Source organism: Lottia gigantea, assembly GCF_000327385.1.
Source record: "Lottia gigantea unplaced genomic scaffold LOTGIsca_80, whole genome shotgun sequence".
NCBI classification, from domain to species: Eukaryota; Metazoa; Mollusca; class Gastropoda; family Lottiidae; genus Lottia; species Lottia gigantea.
Window position 1 is genome coordinate 774,411 of NW_008710663.1, and position 21,230 is coordinate 795,640.

Sequence of the window (21,230 nt, forward strand, 5' to 3'; positions counted from 1 at the left end):
GTTGAATCCTATACAGAACCATAAATGATTATATTATAATGTGGACATCTGATAGGCCAAACTTCAGTATAGTACACAATTGCTGTGGTTGGAAAGAAATTTTTGTTAAACTTGGAATTCAATGTATTAAGAAATGATGGCTTGCAACATCATATAACTTCAGTTACAATATAAACCAGACATGAAAACAAACATTATTCAAGAGTTAGATCATTTCATAATAATTCTTTCAACTATACTCTTCTTAACTTTAATTGAAGAGTCAAGTTTTATAGAACAGGTTGTATATGAATATTAAGTACTGTCAATTGCTGTGTTTAGATGTTGACAAGTCAAATAGAACAATGTCATTAAGGGAATGAATGCTACTTTAAGACAATACAACATGACATTCTACAACACTGTTTTCTACCACTTAAAGTACTATTACAGGATGATGAATTCTTAATGTCAATCATTTTCTAAAAGTGGTTGGCTTTCATCATATTGGATTAATATTAAGCTCTGCTATAATAGTGCATCAATTTCTTGTTGATCTTTTATGTGAAAAGTTTTCATCATTCAAAAATTATCATTAAAAATGATTACTTTAGAAAAGCCAGTATCATTTGAGAAAGATAACCCTGGTGGATACAAGAATTATTTACACCAGATGAGCTTGAAACCAACTTTGCTTTCTGATCTCAGACCACTAATATGACCAATCATTATGATATGGCACAATATCCACCAGCAAGGTGCCACTTCAGTGACTGTCTGTAGGATATCTTCCAATCAATTCTAGCCTATTCTTTAACAATGGAATGACGTATGGTTTGCACCATAAAACTATGTCAGGATTTCATTTCATGAGTTCCAATGTCTTGAAAAATAGAGATTTCCAACAAACATTGTCCTATCTGTACTTGACCATAACTTAAATCAAAGCTGCTTTACAAGAGCCTGATTCACTGAGCATTCATAAGTCCTGTGGATAAAATATAATATAATGTAATGTGTGGTAAACATGATGATCTCAATCATGAATGGAAATGTTTTTGATCTGCTAGCATAAAATAGTTTGGAAAGGACATTTCTAAGAATTTCTCCTTGAAATTTGGAAATCTAAAAGGAGCATTCTAAATGCAGCTGTCCTAGCAAAATGTCTATCTTCAATTGCCTAATCAATCTTAGAATGTATGACATGTATCAGAGAAATGCCCAGATTTGCTGAGCTGTAAGTCAAATTGGTGTTATGTTATCAGTTAGAAGTCTTATAATTAAATTGTCATCTCTTGAGACATAGTTTCAAGTTTATTAAACTTTCTTTTCAGTTAAGTACGTTTGTACTTGTGTTACAGCACAGTAGAAGTTAAAACCAAAAAAAACTAATGACCACTAATCAGCTTAAAATCAATAGTTTTAGTGTTTATGCTATTAGTATAAGTTTTATGGTCTATGGGTAGAAGTTCCTTAAAGTTGTTTGTTGTTATCAGCAAATGTAAAGGAAGGATTGCTGATCATGCAGCTGCATAAAGCTTATCATTTGAACTTATATAGTATGGGCTCAATACATTAGGATAAGGATGTGCATAATAAGTATATTATTTTGTGATTTCAGCTGTCCAAGTATTATTAAGATTCCATAGCCTGTAGTACACAGGGACTCAATCAGTTGTCCCAACGGTATGACAAGGGGTTCCAGTCTGTATCCATAACAGATCATGTAGCATTTGAAAATCTGAAGGTATTACCTCCACCTATGCCAGTATCAAACCTAGAACCCTTCAGTTAAGGATCAAGCCTCTTACTCTTGTTGTAGCTTGTAGAAGGCCCATCAAATAAATTTTTATCTACAACTTCTCTATATATCAAATTCAGCACTGGCTTTAGTTGTCTAAAGTTAAAGCCTTCATTGTGTTAATAAAAATCTGTACAAGCAAGGCCATACATGTGTACAGGTCAGGAAAAAAAATCTGGAGATTTGCCTTGAAAAATCTGGAGATTGGGTGAAAAGTCGGGAGATTTTTTCCAAAGCGCGTAAATTCGTGATTTGAAACTCCAAATTGATTCTTTTTTTCTTTTTTTTTTTAAATAAGCTGTAAGCCTTGTAAATTATATTAAATTGATCATAGGCCTACATGACACAGTTAAAATTAACAATCTATAATTATGGATAATTCTAGAAATAGTGCCTGATATTTCAAATTTAGGGGCCCAAAAAAAATTTGATATTATCATTCTTCAGTATTGATTGAATCAAAAATAATGTCAAGGTGGAATGATGTTTGAAAACAAGAAAGCAAGCATGATCCCAGCCGTCTAAATTAAATGGTACCGGTAGGCTTACATCATATATGTACCATATTAAAAATCAGTATGTTCTGAAAGCAATATTTAGTAAATAATATGTACTGGCAATGTTACTTTTTCCAAAGGTGTAATTCATGACATCTTAAATATCTCCAGTCCGATCATTAAATACTTTTCCTGCAACACTCACGAAGTATTGAATTGAATTTTCCGCTTCCATTTTGACGTTCTTCGGAATGGTAAGACTTGTAATAAGTAAGCCTGTTATGCAGGCGATCAAATGAATGTTTACATGCTACAGTAAAATTACAATTGCTGCAAGGCAATTCCATTAATCAAAATCTCATCCTGAACATGGCAAAATCAAGAGTACAAATATTATAGTAGTAGAGGACTCCTCCAAAGAGAAGTACTATCAGGTGATACTATAGGCAGGCATGGAAATATTTGATCATTCAGAAAATATGTAAGAAGAATATTAATCTAAAAAGCGAAGACAAAACTTGGGACAAAAAGTGAAATACATTGTTTATAGAAGAGATCAAAGGTTCTACTGTTGGTGGTTTTAAATAAAGTTAAGACTCCCACTCATTACTGTGACATATGATAAATATTGTTGATATTTTTAGAAGAAATGTGTCTCAGTGTTTCATTATAAATTAGAAAGTGACTTAATGAAGAGATAAGGTAAGAGAATGATATTAACTATGCTTGTAGTCTGCCATCTTCATAATGACAAGTTATCACCAACTTGGTCTTATACTTTGCCTGCAATAACCACCTTTCTTGTTTCATAGAATGCAGAATTTTGATTGGAAGGTTGGCCAGCCAATACAGCCAACCAGATATCTCGACAGAAGGACTGAAGACACTATGACTTTACAAACTTTCTGTCAGGAAATGGCTAATGTAAAATCTAATCAAATTGATGCATTTACAAACTGACAGGATACAAGAAAGGTGGCTATTGCAATCAAGGTATAAGACAAAGTTCGTTATAGCGTGGCATTGTGTAGAAGGTAGTCTGCTTTGACAGAGATGATGTAAACTTATAAACAATAAAAGTTAAATATCAAGACGCTATCTACATTATTCTTCTGTCTTCAAGCAGTTGATGATTCAATTTAATGATCTGACCAAAAATGTCTATGTTTGAAAATAACAGGTTGGGTCAAAAATAGTTTAATAGTCCAGACATAAGAGCTTGTTACTTCTATAAACTGATTGGCACGGCTGATGGACTTCCCCAGACATTGTTCATGTCTGACTTTTTGAAAAACAAAACTAGCTGTCTAAATTGTCTACTTCTACCTTTTCAGTATGATTCTGTTTGTATCAAATGAACCCAAAAAGGAAGGACAAATGAAAGCAGATGGATTTGTAGCAGGTGTTTCAGTAAAATGTGCATTCTCTTGGCTACTCACATCACCTGTCTCAGTAACTTTGCTGTGCTCAAAGATATTTGATGTTTACTCAGCTAACAGACTGACCTTGGAAACGACCTTGCATGAGCCTAATTATACAGAAATAGAATGTCTAAAGCGTGATTCTATAATCATTTGATGTCTGAGAAGTCAACATCTCTTAATTTATTTCATTTCTTTTCTTTTCTCTTTCCTTGAGTTTCTCAGTTATCAATTGAAATTGGAAACATATAATCCAAAGTGTGAAGTTGACAATGGCATTTGGTTTTTACTAATAAATCATTTATAAAAAAAAAACATAACAAAACAATGTGAATATTAAATGAGTAATTTCCTTATGACTTATTCTATCATGGTGCATCTTTACAATATGTATCTTAACAGTATGTATTAAATCTGAGATTATATGTTCAGTACTTAAGTAGTGCAGGCAACTTAGATACATATATATATATATATATTTAGGTAATTAGGCATCATTACAATGTTTTGATCTATATAACTTTATGATCCTACAATATGTATTAAAACATTAATGTTCACTGTAATGCTCTGAGATGAATGTTCTCAATATTAATACATGCCAAAGAATGCAAATTGTCAGTAAGCTGTGCTAATACATGCCAATGTTCCCAATGTATCATTCCAATAAAGAATATGTTTGTACAATGTGTTTTAAATACATATTGTCAGTTAGCTGTGCTAAATACATTCCAATGTTTCATTCTAATAAACAATGTGTCTGTACTATGTGTTATAAATCTGTGAATATTTAATAATAGTAATTGTCTCTGTCAATCTCACTAAATGCATTCTAATTAATTATTTATATTTATTGACAATCAATTTTCTGGCTGATTTCTATTGGTTAATTTATAACATATTTCATGGTGTAAAATGATTTTAAATGCTTTATATTTTATCAGTGGTTTTTATAAAGGCTTGATTTTTTTACCAAAATTTTTAATTTCCAGATCAAAATGCTGTCATGCTCCTATTTGCAGCCAATTTCACAAAGTCTGAAATTTGTCTAATTTCATATAATGCACCGATTCAAACTCTCATTATGTCCCTGATGCACCAAGGGGGCCCAAAACCTTTCAGTAATGCTTGTACCAGTAAGTAACTTTACTTGCTTAAGTAAAATAGCAATTATGTCTAATAACCTTGATGCCGAATAGTCATGGTGTCAAATAACCTTGATTTCAAATAACTATGTCAAATAGTCATGTCAAAAAACCTTGATGTCAAACAACAATGATATCAAATAACCTTGATGCCGAATAGTCATGGTGTCAAATAACCTTGATTTCAAATAACAATGATGTCAGATAGTCATGTCAATTAATCTTGATGTAAAACAACAATGAAGTCAAATAACCTTGATGTCAAATAGTCATGATGTGAAATAACTATGATGCCAAATAGCAATGATGTCAAAAACTATGATGTCAAATAGTCATGGTTTTTCCTTGATGTCAAAAAACAATGATGTCATATAGTTATGATGTCAAATAACCTTGATGTCAAATAGTCATGATGTGAAATAACTATGATGCCAAATAGCAATGATGTCAAAAACTATGATGTCAAATAGTCATGGTTTTTCCTTGATGTCAAAAAACAATGATGTCATATAGTTATGATGTCAAATAACCTTGATGTCAAATAACCATGATGTCAAATAACCTTGATGTCAAACAACTATGGTGTCAAATAGCCATATAGAAATAGCTATTCTAGTATACAGTAATAAATGTACAGAAGACAAAACACAATGATTTGTGGGGAAATGTGTTTAAAGTTTTCAATTATATTATAACCTAGATAAACATGAGAATAATTGAACTCTATCATTCATTATTTGATAAATAAGAAAATAATTATGGTTTCCATTACACTCTTCAATTTTCTCTCTTTGACCTGATTTTTTTTTCTGATCACTTGAATTGACTTGAGTAAGGTAGAATTTCTTACTGTGTTAGAATATAATTGATATTCCTTAGACTACATGAAACTCAAGTTGGCAAATCAATACTTATCAATTTGCAGTATTTTGTATCGTGGTTCATTTCCAATTTACTTTCCATGCACCATTTTCATTCCAATGGTAAGTCATTTGATATAAACAAGTTGCTTTTAATTTTGCGCATTGTAGCTGATCACATCAGAAAACTTCCACATCGTTATTCCTATCTTCACAATGTCAAGTTATTACGACCTTCTGCTTATACCTTGACAATTGCCGAATTTCTTGTATCACCAAATGCAGCTATTATATTGGATTGTTCACTGAAAATACGGTCAATCAGAGCCCTTGAAAGAAAGAAAAAAAAGACTGTCAATTGAGTGTTTATCAACTTTTTGTTTGTGCCTCTGATTGAAGGATTGATACATGTTTGTAGACATTCATTCATAAATGAAATACATCAATGATAAATATGTAAATAAATAATTTTAAATTAATAAATAGATTAATAAATATCTACAGTGATATTTGTGAATTAATTTTGTTGAATCATTGATTTTTTCATTAAAATTTTTATCAGTATGTCTGATCAATTACTAATTAAAGTTCATGGGAACTATGCTCGGTAGCTATATTACTACATTACTGTCTTTCATTTTATTAATGCTTGTCTAATTATCTGCGACTATTGAAAGGAAATGCTGTGTCTTAATTCATACTTTACTGATATACATATAATTTAAAATTTACCAGTGTCACAAATACTTTGTTACGAAGAAAATAAAACAGTGACTTAGTTACACGCCAAGTTTGTCATGATAAGAATACATTAAACTTTGTATTTTCTTTTAATTAAAAAAGATTAATCAATATATTACCTTTTCTGTCGTGTTAATTCAATACTTGCTAGCGTTACCAATGATTTGCATAGTAATAAAGTGGAACATGATTTAAAATTGATTACATTAAAGGGAAATCATGTTTTTGATTTGCAAAATGTATTGATGGTGCAAAAATTAAATTCAAAATACATGTATGTTATTATAACAACATCACAATGCTTTTGATACATTCATTGATAAATCACACCAAATTTCAATTCAGCGTTTTCACAACTACAAATAGATTTAGCTTCTTTGATGCTATTCATCTATTTTAGGATATATCTTCAGTTGCTTTTTGATCATTGGTTCCATGATCACATATTATGGGACTATTTGTGAGATTTTAACCAGGATTACACTGTACTACAAGAATCCTATTTTTTTGTATACAGAAATGTAAGAAATAACTAAAATGACTCTGCAAAATTCTACCATAACTCGAAAATGATTAATGGTTTTTGTAAAGAAAATGGACAGAGTGAGATTTTTGCCACTTTGATGAAATAATTGAAATGGTCAAACTGACTGTAGGCTATCAAATACTTGCACAAATTTATCTAGACTAAAAAACATCTATAATTGCATTTGCTGGGAATCTATAATACTTCACTCCAATAGAATAGTAAATGTGAAAAATTTAACTGGCATAGAGCCAAATTACTCCCGTTGGATTTTGGTTTAAATTGACTTTTCCATGAGACGCTATAAATAGTCCAAACATGAATTCATCAGGGATTGTTTGAATTTGAATTTTATGTCACATGTTTCAGTGTTTCAAAGGGAATAAATCATGCCTTTTTAACCCCGAGAAAGAAATATGTCATTAAAATGTCTAGACATCATTTTTACCAAGAAACAGTCCATTTTCTCCAAAATACATTCTAAATACATCTTATTGATTTCTCTAACTTCACTTAACTTTCTGCATATTCATTATCTCTTAAATACGATGAGTGAATAAGTACACAAGAGTTCAAATCTTTTCTAGTAACATTGTCAATGTCAACATGTCCTTTAAACATACAGATACAGATCTTCTAATATTAGGAATTTTTTGGAATCGTGCAACAATTCTGCAATTTTTACAATTATACAATTTAGAAGCAACAAAAAGCAATCTCAAAATTATTCTAACCTATGGTATGCTTTAGACATGTTCAGATTTTCTAATTTTTATCCTCATTTCAATAGGAATAATTTTCTTTGCTTTTCTGCACTCATATAGCTGGATAAGCTGGCAGACAGAGAAAAGAATTTTTCAAGGTCATGAGACTTCCACTTACTGATATTGAGATTCAAACTCATGACCTTCATTTCCTGACTTTACTATCAAGTACCATCTATAGACCATACTTTGTCACTCATGAAAATGGACAAATTGAATAAATTCAGTTTCAGTACATATTCGAAAATCTCAAGATCCACAGCTTCTTAGACACATATTGAAATATCACAGGTTTGAGTTCCTCAACAATCCATGGAATGCCATTATCTCTTTTGTTTTTTTAACATGGACATTTGGAAGTCCTTGGTGTCACAGAAAGATTTCTCTCATTGCACACTGCATAGCATTTCTTGCATTCATTAGACTAAGAGTATGATATGAAATTCTATTTCATTCCATGACAGTTTGGATATGTTGCAAGACTGCTTTTATGACTTAATGGTGAATTGGAAATGTTGGCTAAATAAAGTGTCAATTAATCTACATATGTATTACCTCTCTTGAGACAGGCAAGACGAGGAGATTTGTCACTTTAAGTATCTTAGACAAAGTTGTCTGCCATACAATGTTTACTTGATAGACAGGTCAATTACTAGTTTTCTTAATGATGGTACAACCTGTCTTCCTTATAATTCATCAATATTACAACTTCATATACTCCACATTTATTACTCTGTTATATTTTGTCACCATTAATGTTATATTTTATCACCATTGTACTATTAAATTAAGTCATGATTATATGTTACAATCATCACCATTAAACTATTTGGCCCTTAATGTTATATCCATTACTTTCTTAAATTTTGTCACCAGTACACTATTATAATTAAGCAGTTATAATTACATTATGTTACCAATACACTTTTATAATTATATTATTTTACCATTACACTATTATAATTACATTATGTCATCATAACACTATATAATTACATTATGTCATCATTACACTATATAATTACATTTTTTCACCATTATACTATTACATTTATTCCTCATCATTACACTTTTATATTTTTTCACCAATACACTATTATGATTACATTATGTTACCAATACACTATTATAATTACATTTTTTCACCATTACACTATTATGATTACATTATGTCACCATTACACTATTATGATTACATTATGTCACCATTACACTATTATGATTACATTATGTCACCATTACACTATTATGATTACATTAAATCACCATGATACTAGTACGCTTTTTCTCCATTTCACTTTTATATTTTTTAACCATTACACTATTGTCACCATTATATTATTATATTTTGTCATCATAACACTATTATATGTTGTCACCATTACATTATTGTTACCATTACACTAACTTATTATATGTGGTTACCATCAAACTAATATAATTATATTATCACAAGACAAAATGGTCATGCACTTACCCGACAGTCAACCAAATGAATGACGAAGACAAGAAACCGGTTCAAAAATGGTGCAGAAAGCAATTTATTTTAACTGTAATTTTGTGTTGCAATTTTCTTGAATGGTTTTTAAGCCCTACCATTATGAAGGTTTAAAAGTTGCTTTTCTGGTTACTTCCTGTTCTAGTTGGTGTCTGTATGGTGTGTGACTTTCAGTGTGATAAGGGTGAGACCAGTGTCCGTAATGATTTTATATCAACAAAAAATATAATAATATGTAAATTGGTATTATAAGATACTATAACTTGGTGCTTGAACATCCAGTCAGCTTTTAACAGCATGATTAATTAACAGGAAATGACATCTTTATACATGATTAACCAGTAGAATTCAAATCATTCATAGTCATATACAAAAAAGAAACGATTTCATAATTCTCAAACCTTACAAAATACGCGGAAATCAATAGCATAAAAAACAAGAGGTGAAAGATTACTTCTGCACGAGCAATTTGAACAATTTATTGGAAAATAAGATGAAATGTTACCTAATGGTTCATCATTATTGAAAAAAATGTGAAATTTATGAAGTGTCAAGTGCATTAATAGTTTTTTTTCTCTATAACAGAACAATTCATCTCTTACTTAAATTGCTTAATAATTAACTTATACACAACTATCTAGTTGATCTGAAGGATGTGATAATATCTGATTGAGATAAGTGAAAAGTTAGATTAAATATTTGGAAAATATTAAAGGAAGATTTATTATTGGGGCATACTTAAAGGATGTTTTAACATTTGGAGGGAAGATTAAATATATGGAAGTATTTAAAGGAAGATTAAATATACAGAAGAATTTATAGGAAGATTAATATATACAGAAGAATTCATAGGAAGATTATATATAAGGAAATATTTCAAGGAAGATTAAATATTGAGAAGTATTCACTGTGAAGAATGGTCAATGCGTAACATTAATGCAGTAATTAAATAGTCTTTACTATTTGCAGCATCTTGATGTGGATATCAATTTAGTGTGTAGCAGAGTTTTATATATGATGTGTCAGGTCATTGTTAGCATCCTTGTTAAAAATTAACCTTATTCAAATGGCTGTTTGTGTTCATTTTTCAGTGAGATGTGTACCACTTCCCTGATAAGAGCAGTTAAAGTTATAGGTTTATCCATTACAAAAAGGCCATTATAAATCTAGCTGGTGGTCTTACTTGGGTGAGGCATAAAAAAAATTTTAATTGTTCTATGCAGAAAAAATGAATTCTGTGCTGACTGCTAATCCTGCTTGCCAAGAATATAAAGAAAGTCACAATGACTTAATTACTGAAAGAAACGAAATTAAAATCTTATAAAAATCTGTCTCCTCTATTGATAAATATAAAAAGACAAGTATTGGCTATTTAGATAAAGAATTAAGTAGTTCAGGGTACTATTGGGCGAGAGAAATTGATTGACAAAGTAATCTGACCTAAATAATCCTTTCAAAGATTAAAAGCTTTGCCAATCATCTAGAACTAAATTGTGTTGGATTTCTCAGATAGTGAAAAATGTTTAAAAGAGAAGAGTATGAAATTAAATGTAAGATGGTTGAAATGGAACTAGCCAGTGATGAAGTGAACCTCACATCACATCATATCAACTATATCATTACTCAAATATTGACTTCTTTTCTTTTACTATTTGGTCAGACGCGGGAACTATTTTCCTATGTGGAAGCATTGAAAATGACACTATTGTCAATGACTGGCCTGAAGGATAATCACTTCCTTTTAACGGAATAATATTTAATTAGACAGTCCAAGTCCGTTTCTAGTCCACTGATCTTAGTGATGGCAACTCGAGTACAAAATGAACAAGATGTTTTGTCATATTAGTAAGACTTCATTAAGCTTGGCAATGTGATCCGTTCCTTGGAGGCATAACTGGCCAATGATTTCATCTATACTCTACTCACGAACTCATCTCCAAGTTTGGGTCAACAACGTCATTTCAGCAATTTTCTTTCCAATATAAGAGTTATATAGTAATAGTCCTGAATTTTATTGATTTTTTCTTCAGCCATTGCTTTTCTGATTTTGCTGAGTTATGAATGAAAATTAACCTCAATCTTTTTAATAATTTTATAAAAGAAAAGAATTTGTGATATACTGAAGGAACAATAAATTAAAGAGTTCCTATAAAAGCATGTTCAATGAGATTACAAATCACAGAATGATCACAAGTGTTTCACTTTTAGTCATCATGTTCTTTAGGCTGGCAAGAACTTTGCAATACTGTTGAGTTTTTTTGATACATCATTAGTAATTTTCAATTAAGGCGTACACCGTGGCAACATGGTGATGGTGATGGTTTTTCACCTTAAATATTCCTGATTTACCTCTGATGCTCTATGCATTACCTTTTTGACTTCCTCATTTGAACATCATTTGTTAACATAAATATTGTCATGTTTTTATGTCGACTTTTCTGAACTAATGAGAAAAGAAAGACATATTGAGTGTTAATACAAATGTTAACAAGACAGAAAAGTACATTTTTCCTCGACAGCAATTGATATTGTAAAATGAACTCACTTGCATCATCTAATTCATCCAATTTCTAGATATAATTATTTATGGAGAATCTTCTTTTAACAAATTATATTCAATTCTTAATACTTGTACTTATATATAAATGTGTATATCTTTGGTATAAGATAACATGATTAATGAGAAGAATTTATCTAAAAATTCATATTGATATTGTAAAGGTGCTTGCTGTGAACATTTGATTTAACTAGAACTAACAAACATCTTTAATATATTTTAACTTATTCACAAAAACTAATATTGATAATAAAAAATTGATCTGAAGATCAAACTTTCTGTGAACTTTGGTAGATTCACTTGGACACGATTAGCCTTATAGAGCAAAAACAATATTCTTCTAGAATGAACTATTTTGAGTAAGAGTTGTTTCACCCCTGGATTTTACTTGAATATAAACATTATGCTTCTAATACATTCAATAAACATTAATCTAATTGAGAGTATGTATCATATGATTTTGGTTATCATACTTTACTCATATGCCTCATGTCAATTCTTCATTTCCAAACCAGTTCTCCTGAATGTACTATCAGAACCACTTGTTGGCAGCATTCAATCAGCTTCTGTTAGAAGATCAACTTCCCCCATATTGCAATGCAAAGCTTACCAAATAAAAGTTTCTGTAATAGAAGTCCCAAAAGAAGTAAATTTTATCAGTTGTGGTCATTATCAGAAAAGTAAAAATTCTTGCAATCTCGAGAGGAATATTAAAGATCTGAACCAGTCTAATTTGTAGATTTCCATGTTGATGATAATAAATGGTGAAATGGAATATTATGAAACCAAGTTTGTCCCTGGACAATCATTGCAAGACTTGAATTCACAGGAGATAAATATTACACGAATAGATATGAATAGATAATTTGAAGAGTTTTTTTCTCATGATCGAAATGTAGATTATGAATATTGACCTGCCGTGCCTAATCCTACTCATTGCCTCCTCCCATGTCATAATGACCATCTTTTCTTATCCAGTAAGTTTAGCGAGAATTGGAATCGATCTGAAAAGTCGAAATTTCTTGTAAAATTCTCTGAATTGATATGAAACTGAGATGTCTGGCTGGAAGACGAATAATCTTGATTCTCTCGCAGACTCAAGTTGTTAACGAGGGTTAACCAAAGCCAGTCTATGTCTTCAACACTAGAAGATATTATGTAAATAAGTCTTTAACATAATTTTATCAAACAAATTTCACTTTTTGATAGAGTTCTTTGAGTCAAAGAAGTAAATTAAATGATGTAGATTACAAAGCCTTTGAAAATATGTATTCTGGTGAAAATCAAGAATATTTTTTTTCTGATAAGTTTTTCTATCACTATGGTAATAAGAAGGTTTTAACATGATAATTATTTCTTGTTAAGTTAAGAACCAGAATCTATGAAAATAATAAAAAAATGTTGTCATGTATGCCATTAGGTTATCTCTCGACTTTTTGGATGAACTTCAAGATAGTTTGGAATTCTCTCTATGCTAACTCTGCTTCCTGAAATCTTCAGGATAACAAGGTGAACCACGTATATATAATTAATTCATGTTTACCATAAAGCCTGAGATGTCAAGTTTTATAATTGAGGACTTCTTTTATAGGGAATGTAATATTAATTCATTTTGCATCCTTTTCTTTGATTGTCGAATTATACAAACATGACTGAATGGGTTTGTGAAAGAACATGAAACTGGCTGCTCAGTACAGGATGTATCAAAACGTGACCATTTGGTAATATGTGGATTATGGCTAGCTAATTCCTGTAATGAAATCGACTCAATAAATAACCTCAGGACTTGTGCTAAAGATTGAGTTTTATTCCACTCTCTCATCAGAAGAAAAACACGGCTATTATTTTGTTATTACAGTGTGACAGACAGACATCAGTCCATGTATTGATCATTTAATACCACTTCTTCTATCTTATCACACGCACAAAAATACATAATCTTTACCCAAATCATGTTTTTCTTGCTTAACTAATAACTTGAACGCTACTATTCAACGGTACTCTTTGCGGTTTTTTCTTTTTCGCTGATGGTATTTGCTGTGTCAGCTGAAGAAACTGATATGCAGGCTCTTAATTGAATTCTGATTTGATCTAATACAATAGTTTAATTGGGATCATAGCTACTAGCTAGGGAGTCAAGGCATGTTAAACCAATCCAGACACCTGATACAACTCTTCAAGTGGGATTGTCAAATGGTCATAGTTTTGTCCTTATGAGGGGCTTAAAATAATGAAAATGATGGATATTACTTAGAATTTTTATTCTACATGCATTAATGTATGTTTTGAAACAATCATCTTCCTGTGGATGAAGAATAACTAGAAAGGTACTATTAAAATGCTCTTAGTGGTAGTCTTTTTTCTTGAAGGTCATTCAAGGTGCTGACAATGCAACTTTCTGAAGATTGAGTTTATTGTGATGACTGTGTAATTACGTTTTTAAATATCTGTATGAATGTGTGTATAATATGTGTGTATAATATAATAATATAATATGTGTGTATAATATAATAATATACTATGTGTGTATAATATAAATGTGAATAATATACTATGTGTGTATAATATTATAATATACTATGTGTGTATAATATAATGTGTGAATAATATAATATGTGTGTATAATATAATAATATACTATGTGTGTATAATATAAATGTGAATAATATACTATGTGTGTATAATATTATAATATACTATGTGTGTATAATATAATGTGTGTATAATACTATATTAAAATATGTGTGTATAATATAATGATATACTATGTGTGTATAATATGATAATATACTATGTGTGTATAATATAATAATATACTATGTGTGTATAATATAATAATATGTGTGTATAATATAATGACTGTATAATATGTGTGTATAATATAATGTCTGTATAATATAATGTCTGTATAAACCAGTGTGATATGAGTATATATCAATATAGAAAAGGTAAAATGGTGATATTGTGAATATCAAGATGATTGAGACAGAAGACACTGACATATAATCAATAATAACATCTTCATGTGAAAAGGTGACAAGACTACATACTTCACATTCACTACAATTGTATTTACTAATGTCCTTCACCACTACAAACTCTTCGCCTCTATTTTCCTTTTTATTTGCTTTTCCTATATCATGATCGTGATTTGACATTTCTCAATGCTCGCCAGGATATTCTTCAAGCTAAAAAATGGCTCCTTCATCATTACTCTTATGTTCACAATGCACAATGTCAAGATTTATTAAATGAACATTCATTTCGTCAAAGATTTTAGCAAGTTATCGGTTTTGACATCAAGATGAATCTTGTGTGGTTGCTTTAATTACATTTTACAAAATGGTCTATTAAGATCTTACTGAAGTTTTCATATTACTCAAGGGAGTTATACAACAGTTCATGGTCTTGTTTGTATTCATCTATAGATTCTTCATAAAAACACAAGAGACATTTTTATCTTATCAATTTATAGATTTAACACAAGTGTAAAATTTAATGAAAATGCCCTTTAAGATTTGACTGAATGTGTAATGCAGATTAAGGTTTTGCATTGTTAAAATCCTACTGACTTTATGGGAAAATGTTATCTGTTTAAAACCTCAATTGCTGTCTGTTTTGGAGTATTGATTAGCAAATACTGCTAAAAATAACACAGAAAGAAACATCACAGTTTTATAAGAATATCAAAGGTTGTTAAAAATCCTGTATAATAAGCTGGTCCTTGCCCAATGCTCACTGATGATGATTTTTCCAGGATTATTTTTACCCAATTGCAGCTAGAAAAGTTGATGCATTTTTTTTTTTATACCATTTTCAAGTTTCTAGACACTAGAGCAGACTGGACTAATGGTCTGAAATATAATAAACTTAACTGATTTGTTCTTCAAAATTGTTCAAAATGACCTCTGACCATCATAATTCGAATAGGGTTTTGACATGATGTTATTAACCCCGAGGAAGTATGCTGAATGGGGATGTGGTTTGGACACAATGGCCACTGTCTTAATTAAGAAGTTTGGGTCTAGATGACCATAATAGAGAATATTGGTGACATGCAGAACTAAATAAAAATACATGGAGATTATTAACAATAGATTTATTTACAATAGATTGTGGATTTTTGTCAGAAACTGTAATAAATGTCCTATATTTTCCAATAAATACACATGTACTGGCTATATAATCTGGATACGTCTAGACATTAGGGATTATGAACACTAAAGAGTGTGTTATTAGATAATTATGATAGGATTATTGTTATCTTTATCTTAAGTAAAATAGGCTTCTTTATGGTCTATATTTTTGTCTAGTATTAATATTAGTATGTAGTTGCATGCAAAATATTTTACATTTTACAATACTGAATATAATCTAGCATCACCAGCTGGTTTTGTGAAGAAGCTACTTCGCCAATGTCATTTCATTTCAATCTTCTATGTGACTTTTGTTGATATGCACATACGATAGAGAAATGCAAGGGCCAGTGGTCTTTTCCCTATTCAATTTCTGTAATGTCAATGGCACAAACTTATCAGCTAGCTAGTTAATATTCTCTCAACTTAGGTCTAGATATTTCATTTGACCTAACTGAAAAAGTATATGGTTAATGTAATTGATTATTGCCAAGCAGTTTGATCATTCAGGAGAACTAGAAAATGAGGTGTTCATAGTCAAATGGCTAGATAATTCTGTTGGACCTAGATGTAAATAGATATGGTTAATCTGGAAATATCATTGGAAAGGAGCTTAAACTGGTGTAAATAGGTGTGGATATCTGAAATCATTCACACAAGAGATGATCATTTCAGTCCAGTTGTAGAATACCTAAGATTCATCTGAACAGATCATTGTAAATAGTTTGCTTCAGCATTCTAGTTAAGCACTAGTGTTTATTAATATGGTAAACCTACTGCTCGTATCATGACAAAGAACGTGGATTGTTTGAATTGTAAATCGATATAAACCTGAAAGATTATTGTCAAGAAACTTGATAATGTAGTCCTGGTAGCTAGCAAAATCCAGATATTCAAAGTAGCTATCAAAAGCCAGGTAGTCAATGTAGCTGTAGGGGGCCAGATATTCAAAGTAGCTATTAAAAGCCAGATATTCAAAGGAGCTATCAAAGGCCAGGTAGTCAATGTAGCTATAGGGGGCCAGGTAGTCAATGTAGCTACAGGGGACCAGATATTCAAAGTAGCTATTAACAGCTAGATATTCAAAGTAGCTATAAAAAGCCAAGTAGTCAATGTAGCTACAGGGGGCCAGATATTTAAAGTAGCTATCAAAAGCCAGGTAGTCAATGTAGCTACAGGGGGCCAGGTAGTCAAAGTAGCTCTTAAAAGCCAGATATTCAAAGTAGCTATCAAAAGCCAGGTAGTCAATGTAGCTACAGGGGGCCAGATATTCAAAGTAGCTATTAAAAGCCAGATATTCAAAGTAGTTATCAAAAGCCAGGTAGTCAATGTAGCTACAGGGGGCCAGATATTCAAAGTAGCTATTAAAAGCCAGATATTCAAAGTAGCTATCAAAAGCCAGGTAGTCAATGTAGCTGTAGGGGGCCAGATATTCAAAGTAGCTATCAAAAGCCAGATATTCAAAGGAGCTATCAAAGGAGCTATCAAAGGCCAGGTAGTCAATGTAGCTATAGGGGGCCAGGTAGTCAATGTAGCTACAGGGGGCCAGATATTCAAAGTAGCTATCAAAAGCCAGGTAGTCAATGTAGCTACAGGGGGCCGAGTAGTCAATGTAGCTACAGGGGGCCAGATATTTAAAGTAGCTATCAAAAGCCAGGTAGTCAATGTAGCTACAGGGGGCCAGGTAGTCAAAGTAGCTATTAAAAGCCAGGTAGTCAAAGTAGATATCAAAAGCCAGGTAGTCAATGTAGCTACAGGGGGCCAGATATTCAAAGTAGCTATTAAAAGCCAGATATTCAAAGTAGTTATCAAAAGCCAGGTAGTCAATGTAGCTACAGGGGGCCAGATATTCAAAGTAGCTATCAAAAGCCAAGTAGTCATTGTAACTACAAGGGGCCAGATATTCAAAGTAGCTATCAAAAGCCAGGTAGTCAATGTAGCTACAGGGGGCCAGGTAGTCAAAGTAGCTATTAAAAGCCAGGTAGTCAAAGTAGATATCAAAAGCCAGGTAGTCAATGTAGCTACAGGGGGCCAGATATTCAAAGTAGCTATTAAAAGCCAGATATTCAAAGTAGTTATCAAAAGCCAGGTAGTCAATGTAGCTACAGGGGGCCAGATATTCAAAGTAGCTATCAAAAGCCAAGTAGTCATTGTAACTACAAGGGGCCAGATATTCAAAGTAGCTATCAAAAGCCAGGTAGTCAATGTAGCTACAGGGGGCCAGGTAGTCAAAGTAGCTATTAAAAGCCAGGTAGTCAAAGTAGATATCAAAAGCCAGGTAGTCAATGTAGCTACAGGGGGCCAGATATTCAAAGTAGCTATTAAAAGCCAGATATTCAAAGTAGTTATCAAAAGCCAGGTAGTCAAAGTAGATATCAAAAGCCAGATAGCCAAAGTAGCTATCAAAGGCTAGGTAGTAAAAAGTAGTTATTGGAAGCCAAATAGTCAAAGAAGCTCAGAAGCCAGGTTGTCAAAAGAAGCTATCAGAAATCAGATAAATATAAGTCAGTTTCAGACTATTCTACATGATGTAACAGAAGTATATCATTGTCTTATCAACATGTGAAGTTAAGCTTGAAATTACACCAGATTTTTTTTACCTATTGTGTTAAAGACAATTTGTTTATGACAGTGTTAAGTAATGTTTCATTGTTATTTATAAAAAAAATCAATTGTCTTACGCGTAAAAAAAAAACTTATCTTGTAGATCAGAATGATGAGTTTTGTCAAGTAAAAAATTCAACTTGAAAACCTTAAGTGGTTAATCATTTTTCTGAGTAAAAAACAAACGGATTGGTATTGACTTTCAATCATTATTTTACACAAGAATTAACTTTTTCTTGATAACAATAACATTACATATAAAGTTGAAGTGATTAAAGGTTTCCAATATTAATAAGCTCTGTAATTACTAGCTAATGTTTTTATTAGATTTGCTTTTTTCTTTGATTTGTAAAGAATCAATTCTTCCGACATGTTTTTATTTTCTCAATTGATTTTTATCATGTATTTTGTCAATCTCAATAAAATTACATTTAGGTAATTCTAGCATTGTTGTAGGTTTAATTTGATCACACTGCAGCACGGCAAGCTGTATTTTATTATGTTAACTATGGTAAGATAACACTTAATGTTAGGAGGAAGTCTGGGATTCACTGAAATGAGCTCATTTATAAGCTGAATCAATTCATGTATTACTTAGCAAGGTACTGGTTTAACTGAGCTCCTTTCTTGACCGAAACCTTGTAACTTGTAATGTAACTGGAAAAGCTTGACTAATTACTACTGGGTAAAAAAGCCATTTTTTTATTACTTAATGTGACCTCAAACCTATGATAGAATAAAATTTGGAAGAGGGGATTCTAACCTATGATACAAACTGCTTCACTGAGTCACATTCATTAGCTCAGACTAACAAAAATGACCGAAGCTGACAAAAGCTAGACAGGTCACAATAAAGAAACTAACAGCAAATTACAAGTTTCTAAAATGTTAAACTTGTAGGGAGGTCTTAACCACAATTTCATTATTGAAATGTCAAATCACAAAGACTCCTTTTGAGATGCCAAATTGATTACACAAGAAAAACTACATACATAAACATGACAGCATCCAACAACTAGATATAGTGTAAAGTACATGTATACACGATAAATAGATATATTTATATAGAAAAGTACAATTTATATACATGATAAATAGAAGTATATATACAGAAAAATACATGTATACATGATAAAGTGATATATTTATATAACAAAGTACATGTTTACATGATATATAGATATATTTATATAGAAAAGTACATGTATCCATGATAAATAGATATACTTATATAGAAAAGTACATGTATCCATGATAAATAGATATATTTATATAGAAAAGTGCATGTACACATGATAAAGTGACATATTTAGGTAGAAAAGTATGTGTATTCATGATAAATAGATATTTATACAGAAAAATACATGTATACATGATAAATAGGTGTATTTATACCGAAAAGTACGTTCATTCATGATAAAGTGATATGTAGAAAAGTACATGTATTCATGATAAATAGAAGTATTTATACAGAAAAGTACATGTATACTTGATAAATAGTTACATGTAAGAATATTTGTGATGATAGATAAGTAACAGCAATATGATATGATCTCTATTAACATAATGGGTGTTCTATCAACGTCCTGTTTTTCTTCATATCTTTTCTTTCTATTGATTGAGATAAAAGCTTTATTGATAGATGGGAGTATAAATAGCTATAACTTACCACCATGTAACTTTATCGAAATCTTCAAATATTTTCACTGTCTTCTTCTTGCAAAACACAGTGTATCTTGTGTTTCACACCTTTTTGTTCAAAATTAAAAAAATATAATCCCAGGTGTTTACTATATCAGCACTCCCACAGGCAAAGTTTGAGCACAGTGATAGTGACTCAGCTGGGATCAGCTCAAAGGCTTATGCCTAATCAGAAAGCTGTATTTATATAGTATAGTATATACGAAGTCCATGGTCAAAATAAAACAAATCCATACTTTGAAAGTTTAAATGAAGTAAATTTATAAATCTTGTATGCTCTAAGACTTTTAGTTAAGCCTTTTTAGCTTTGAACTAAATCACAGTCTCAAACCATGAATTGTATATTCTAATAATCTTCTAATTTTGTTTTTTTGTAATCATCAACTGAACAATTTCAGTTTGAACTCTACCTGAACAATTCTAAGTTGTGTTATTTTTCCATTGATTTGTGTTCATGATACATAATCTCTTATCAAATAGTAGAGAATCAAACTTAACATGAGCTGTATTTATGTCAGCTCAGTTCAATGAACCATGTTTTAATCCTAATTTGAACAGTGGGTTAATCAGGATTTTCTTGTCTCTACAATCTGTATACGGGTAGTTTCATAGTAAACAATGTATCAACAATTTACAGGAGTATAAACAATGCAGCTTCAAAATGTTGTATGAATACTATTTGTTTTTATTAGGCTCTTGTTAAGCTAATAGGTAGGTAGGTTGTTGGTTAGGTTGTATTTAAACTCCATTTCATTGAATACTGTAGTGGGTGCAGGCCCAAAGCCAGGCCTCCCCTAAGAAAAATTTAGATGACTCAAATGACTTGTTGAGTCGCTATATTTGAGCCCCCCTTAAAAAAATTTGCCCTGAAACTTTCGCAGAGTCCACTTAGCTTATTTGATAATTTGTTTATCTTAAATTAAAGAAGAAAATTAAGAAAGAGTTCTGGAAATCACACTAAAGCAGGAATATAGAATCTTAAGATATTATTTAGATTGGC

General features: G+C 31.0%; 1 protein-coding gene across 1 annotated transcript; it reads left to right on the forward strand.

Moving 5' to 3' along the window:
• Nucleotides 1-17,117: 17,117 nt before the first annotated feature.
• On the forward strand, nt 17,118-17,972 carry LOTGIDRAFT_84460 (hypothetical protein; the record flags this gene model as incomplete). The annotated part of the gene is made up of 1 exon (XM_009067217.1): nt 17,118-17,972. A coding segment is annotated over one exon (855 nt), but the record flags the coding sequence as incomplete, so codon positions are not given.
• Between the last annotated feature and the right edge of the window lie 3,258 nt (nt 17,973-21,230).